The sequence below is a fragment of the Larimichthys crocea genome, chromosome III (genome assembly GCF_000972845.2).
Source record: "Larimichthys crocea isolate SSNF chromosome III, L_crocea_2.0, whole genome shotgun sequence".
NCBI classification, from domain to species: Eukaryota; Metazoa; Chordata; class Actinopteri; family Sciaenidae; genus Larimichthys; species Larimichthys crocea.
The window spans coordinates 1,013,226-1,020,363 of NC_040013.1; the positions used below are offsets into that span (position 1 = coordinate 1,013,226).

General features: G+C 42.9%; 1 protein-coding gene across 1 annotated transcript; it reads left to right on the forward strand.

Annotated features, from left to right (window-relative positions):
* Window positions 1-2,508: 2,508 nt before the first annotated feature.
* Window positions 2,509-5,988, forward strand: LOC109136660 (uncharacterized). The gene is made up of 7 exons (XM_027277504.1): window positions 2,509-2,774; window positions 2,902-3,076; window positions 4,503-4,573; window positions 4,645-4,818; window positions 4,900-4,997; window positions 5,067-5,141; window positions 5,220-5,988. Exons 1-7 carry the CDS (start codon window positions 2,759-2,761, stop codon window positions 5,361-5,363), a joined length of 753 nt encoding a protein of 250 aa, XP_027133305.1. The 5' UTR covers window positions 2,509-2,758; the 3' UTR covers window positions 5,364-5,988.
* Window positions 5,989-7,138: the final 1,150 nt, after the last annotated feature.

Consider the following 7,138-nt stretch of genomic DNA (forward strand, 5'->3'; position numbering starts at 1 on the left):
AATATTTTTTATTTCTTTTTTATGTTAATAGAGTATTTGTTGTTTTGGTTATGAATTTTTTTATTATTATTCCTGTGTTTTAATTTCATGTGAAAATATTAAAATGATTTTTAATTGATTTAATGTTGTGTCAGTCTGAAACGGAGCCAAAATGGCGGACAGTTTGTTTACAGTCCCAGACCCGGTCCAGGATTTAAACCGGGGGACTCCACTTCAGTGCATACCGGACGTGTCCGCACGTCCCCGCCCGAGCGCCGGGTCCGGTCTGATCCGGATCAAATCCCGCCACTGGCGCGCGCAGGCGCGGCGCGTGCTCGCGGTTCACTGTGGGGGAAGGCAGCATCGATCGAGCGTCGAAAACCGTGGATTTCATCACCAGCCAAATATTAATATTATCTATATTATTACTTGATGACGTCATATGTAGTTTACGTGACGTCATGGGTTAGTTTTAAAAACTCCAATGAATCTTTTATCGTTGATAAAAACTCTGAACGATCCCACCTGACATTAATGTGCTTTTATTATGTTTTCTGAGTAATATAATGAACTAATAATAATAAATAGAAGAGCAATTTAATATATAATAAAAGACGTCACGTTACAAGCCCGCTGCTGTATGTGACGTCCTCCAAAACCACTTTATTATCCCAGTTTTTTTGTTTAACCGCAGCTGCCAACCAGGCAGTGAGACAGTAGAAAACAAAACTTTAACAATATATACACATGTGTAAATAACTATTAAATAAAACCAGTGACGTGAAACTATGCAGTATTAAATCTAAAAAACTTCTAAAGAGAACACACTGATATTTTAAAGAAACGTCCTTTATTGGTCATGTTGTTTATGTTTTTTTAACAGCTGGTTTCATGTTCTGTGTTTTTTCCTGATTGCAAAACACTTGATATTGAATCATCTGCAGTTCTAGTGGCTATGAACAATAAAAGTGTTGACAGCAGTGCAGGAGTACAATCGGTTAAGGTATAAGAGTAGATAGTGTAACTCGTTACATTCTGTATCAGAATCAGAAAACACTTTAATAATCCACGGGGGAAATTATGTTTATTTACAATACTCCAGGTTACAAACATATGTTCAAACAGAACTCAGTCTATTAAGAACTAATATAATTTATATATATAATATATATATATTATGATATATATATTGATATTAGTGCTGTCCAAAATCTAACGCTTTAATTTATATTTTCCCTCCTATTTCTTTTTTCTATTGCATGTGCATGTTGCACCAATAAGCCAATAAATGAAATGCATTTAAATATACTTTCTGTTATGTCTAACATTAATTTATCATTTTACATAAATAAATATTGATTACAAGTTCCAGTTCAGAAAAATTGCAATTAAGTGTTGGGAGGCACAGCCGGGGGGAAGGGGAAGAGAACGATACAGCCAGAGATACCAGAGCTCCGTAGAGGTAGAGAGGTAGGGATGGCGATGAGAGGGAGAGCTAGCGCTGAGCGAGAAGAGAGAGAGCGAGAGAGAGAGAGAGAGAGACGATACAGACAGCCAGCAGAGATAGCGCGAGATTACATACACATACATACCTAGAGAGATAGAGAGCGATACAGATATATAGAGCTATAGAGAGAGATATGGACAGTATTATTATATAGACCGCTACAGTCCTACATTACAGTAGATAGACTCAGAGACATACACATCCTTACATCCACTCTATCTATCTATCTCTATACATCCCCGAGATCTAGACAAGATAGATATATATACAGCATACCTCTATATATACAGACACATATATATATATATCCCGACATTATAGCTAGAGATCTATATAGATCTACACAACATATAGATACACCATAATAGATATATATGTACACATACATGCGATATATAACACATACATTCTTATATAGATATATGAACACAACCCATTGATAGACATCGCCCAGGTGTATATATCCATGTTTCTATATATAAACACTGACTGTTCACTTTATTAGAACTCTTGATATAAATTCATGAAGCTCGACACTGTCAGTTTAAATGTTTATTATTGGTTGTCCTGCTGTTGAACAGGACTGTATTATATATTTATATTGTGTTTCTAATATTCTGGCCATCTCATGTTTGTAAACAAACACTGATGTATATAACATAAGAGAAGATGATTATTGTTATAGCTTTATCTACAGGAGCATATGTACATGTATGTACATAAATATATATTTATATTTTTAATATTTAAAAATATTCTGTGCGTGATGTAATGTAACCATTTCCAAATAAAACAAAATCAAACCTGTTCAGGTAACAGAGGTCTTTAAATATTTAATAAAAGTCATAAATAAATAAAAACAGAATAAATAAATAATATAAAATGAATTAAAACAGTCAAATATAAATTAATAATATGTTAATTATCTCTTATTAAACTTATTAACGGTTAATAAGACGCGCGTGACCCGCCCCACGTGACTCTTTCAGCCGCAGACCCCGCCTCCTCCACGTGAGCGCGCCTTTAAGCTGAATTATTAAATCCGGGGTTAACAAAGCGCGCGCTGATATCCGGCTTCACCTGCCGTCACCTCGTGCCGGCTTCCGTACACGGACCGCACCGTGATACCGAGCACGTGACGCGCGCGGCGTGACGGTACCCGGCGCGCGGGTTCGAGCCCGGGTTCGATGACTAAACCCAGCTTCAAAGGCTCGGAGAACTGCGCGCGCACCCGCTCAGCACGTGAAGGGGAGGTAATCGAGCACAGAGCAGATGAGCTGTGACAGAGGTGAGTTCAAACATTCAGACTCTGCAGGTTTCTGTTTCTGTGTTTCTGTGTTTTTATGTTTCCATGTTTCTGTGTTTTTATGTTTCTGTGTTTCCGTGTTTCCGTCACCTCCTCCGTCGTTCCACAGACGTCTACGCGATGAAGAAACACGAGCGAGCTCATTTCTTCAGCCCCAAAGAGCAGGAACTCATCTTAAGGTCGTATGAAGAAGAGAGAGAGATCCTGACCGCCAAGTCCAACACGACCACGGCCTCCAAACTCCGAGAGGAAGCCTGGCAGAGGATCGCAGACAAGATCAACGCGTAAGAAGAAACTTCAGGAACCTGAATCCACGTGACAAAGTTCAGGCACCAAATGTTTGTTTTTGTCTCGGACACGCTCAGATTGTGACAGAAGTCGATCAATAACATCCACACAGTGAAGTCTGCACGGAGCCGATGGTCAGAGTGGATCCTCTGGAGAACATTGATGGTCAGGGTGGATCCTCTGGAGAACCTTGATGGTCAGGGTGGTTCCTCTGGAGAACCTTGATGGTCAGGGTGGATCCTCTGAAGGAACCTTGATGGTCAGGGTGGATCCTCTGGAGAACCTTGATGGTCAGGGTGGTTCCTCTGGAGAACCTTGATGGTCAGGGTGGATCCTCTGGAGAAACCTTGATGGTCAGGGTGGATCCTCTGGAGAACCTTGATGGTCAGGGTGGTTCCTCTGGAGAACCTTGATGGTCAGGGTGGATCCTCTGGAGGAACCTTGATGGTCAGGGTGGTTCCTCTGGAGAACCTTGATGGTCAGGGTGGATCCTCTGGAGAACCTTGATGGTCAGGGTGGTTCCTCTGGAGAACCTTGATGGTCAGGGTGGATCCTCTGGAGAACCTTGATGGTCAGGGTGGTTCCTCTGGAGAACCTTGATGGTCAGGGTGGATCCTCTGGAGAACCTTGATGGTCAGGGTGGTTCCTCTGGAGAACCTTGATGGTCAGGGTGGATCCTCTGGAGAACCTTGATGGTCAGGGTGGTTCCTCTGGAGAACCTTGATGGTCAGGGTGGATCCTCTGGAGAACCTTGATGGTCAGGGTGGTTCCTCTGGAGAACCTTGATGGTCAGGGTGGATCCTCTGGAGAACCTTGATGGTCAGGGTGGTTCCTCTGGAGAACCTTGATGGTCAGGGTGGATCCTCTGGAGAACCTTGATGGTCAGGGTGGTTCCTCTGGAGAACCTTGATGGTCAGGGTGGATCCTCTGGAGAACCTTGATGGTCAGGGTGGTTCCTCTTGAGGAACCTTGATGGTCAGGGTAGATCCTCTGAAGGAACCTTGATGGTTAGGGTGGTTCCTTTGGAGGAACCATAAGAAATCAACCAAAAAATAACCAAACAACAATCTCACTGGAGTCTCCTGACTGACCAGGAGACTCCAGTGAGATGGTTGATCTGTAGCACCTCCTAGAGGGGAAGAGGTGGAACAGGTTGTTTGGGTCCTGACTCCAGACATGTAGAAGTCTGACTGGAGGTCTGCTCTCGGTCCTGACTGGAGGTCTGCTCTCGGTCCTGACTGTCCATCCTCGTCCCGTTTGGTGGCTGATCCAAACAGGACAGTGATGGACGATGTAGAGCTGGATCAGTAGCTCCTTCAGCAGGTTGTCCATCCAATCTGAGTCCATCAGAGACAAACACAAACTCTACTTTGACCTCATCTCACAGCCGTCTTTCTAACATCTGGACTCGTCTTTCTTCAGGGTGTCGGACAGCGGCTACAAGCGCTCGTGGCAGCAGGTGAAGGTCAAACATAAAAACATCGTTCAAACAGGTAACATGTCTCCGTCTTTATGAGTCATCGCGTCCAGCCAAGCGTCTTGACTCTCTGATCTGTCCAAACAGCCAAAAGAAGACGAGCCGAGGTGCCGAGGACAGAGGGCGGGTCCACAACGCCGTCCCTGACCTCGGCGGAGGACGACGTCCTGCAGCACAAAGACGGCGGGCTGAGGATGGAGGTCGTGCCCGGAGGGGCGTGTATTGAACCATTGACGGGGTCGGACAGCTCCTTCATCAGCGGTAGGTGAACTTCTGTTTGTAACCCCGTCAGGAGTTCCTCACCTCATTCAACCTCCTTCAACCTCCTTCAACCTCCAACAGTCTCAGGCCACCCCGTCCTCCTCCTGCCCGTAACGAAGGCCGAACCAGAGAGCTCGAGCAGCGACGAGACGGACGTCAGCGACGCTCAGTTTGAAGCCGTGAGTTCCTCGAAAACATCTGTGAATGTTTAAAGTCTGTAGATCTCTAAAGTCTGGACTTTGTTGCAGGACGTGAACAGCAGCAGCTTCCAGGAGAAGACCAGCTCGGCATGCGCGGCCTCGACCGGACTCAGGAGCGCTGAGGTGAGTTCATCGTGTCGGTCGAAGGTAAAACGAATAAAGAACGCCGTGAGAAGACGTGATGTTCGATTTGTGTTTCAGAAACAGACCGAAGACTTACGAGCTCTTTACTGCTGCTACCTCAAGAAGGAGATCGAGAACCGCGAGCAGCAGATGGCGTTCAGAGCGCTGAAGATGAAGAAGCTGGAGAAAGAAATCTTATTACTGGACAAACAGCTGATGTGAAGACGTGTTTGATATTTAAAGTTCTGAAACAGTTTTTGATTCGTTTAACGTCGGACAGGTTCAATAAACCGCTTCAGTCAAAGGTCATTTCAACCCTGAGGAACACGACTTCACAGAGGACTTCAAGGAGCGTGAGATGGACCGGCGGGTCGGTGCGGTGTCGACAGTACCGCTGGACTGTTGTGGTTCAGAGTCCGTCTGCGTTCCAACCCTCAACGATGGTCACAAGCTTTGGGTCATGACTCGGACGGCTGAGGAGGTTCAACATCTGGGGGAACCTCGGGATCCTCCAGGAGGAGCTGGAACAAACCCGACCACGACCCGACCTGGATAAGAGGAAGAACACGGAGATGCCCCATGAGGGTTCAGGGTATGAAGGTCACCAGATCTTTCTCAATGTTTTCTTTGTTTGGACTCTTGTGGAGCTCCTGAACTCTTTGAGTTTGTCTCAGTTGGACCCAACATGACCGGTCTACTTTTATATTTACACAGTTTATCTGTATTTTAAATGATATTTATATTTTGTATCATGTTTTAGCTCTAGTTTAACTTTCACACTAACACAAAATATCACATTTATTTTTAAATGTTTTAGCACTAATTTGAGCTTTTTGTTGTTTAAAATCATTTTTATTTCTTTTTTTTATGTTAATATGAGTATTTGTTGTTTTTGTTAGTATAATTTTTTTTATTATTTATTCCTGTGTTAATTTATGTGAATAATATTAAAATGATTTTTAATGATTTTAATGTTTGTCAGTCTGAACGGAGCCAAAATGGCGGACATGTTTACAGTCCCAGACCCGGTCCAGGATTTAAACCGGACTCCAGCTTCAGTGCAGACCGGACGTGTCCCGCACGTCCCCGCACCGAGCCGCCGGGTCCGGTCTGATCCGGATCAAATCCCGCCACTGGCGCGCGCAGGCGCGTGCGCGTGCTCGCGGTTCACTGTGGTTGAAGGCAGCATCGATCGAGCGTCGAAAACGTGATTTCATCACCGCAAATATGAATATTATTATTATTATTGATGACGTCATATGTAGTTAACGTGACGTCATGGTTATTTTAAAAACTTCCAAATGAAACTTTTTATGTTGATAAAAACCTGAACGAGCCACCTGACATTACTGTGCTTTTATCGGTTTTTCTGAGTTCATATAATAAATAATAATAAATATAATTATCGTAATATAATGTATAATAAAGTGACGTCACTTTTTACAGAGCTGTGTTGTGACGTCATCAGAACACTTTTTTTAATACAGCAGGGAACAAAAGGAAAGTAGTAGTAAGAAGAAAACAACAATTTACAATTATATACACTGTTGTTAATAACAGTTTTAAATAAAAACCAGTGACCAAGTCAACTATGCCGTAGTATGTAAATCTCAAACCTTCTAAAGAGTTTAGTCTTTGAGGAGACCCCGCACAGAGAAACATACTGATTATTTAAAGAAACGTCCTTTATTGTCATGTGTTTATGTTTTTTAACAGCGCTTCTTTTCTGTGTTTTATCCTTGAATTTTTCAAAAAACCCTTGATATGAATCATCTTTACTCAGTGATATGGACACTAAACGTGTTGATGACAGCAGTGCAGCAGTACAAGTTTAGGTAATAAGAGTAGATAGTGTAACTATACACCTGTAATCAGAATCAGAACACCCACAAACTTTAATAATCCACGGGGAGGAATGTTTTTAGTACAATACTCAAAACAATAACTTAACAGGAAATCTCTATTAAGAACCAATTATATATAATATATCATAATAT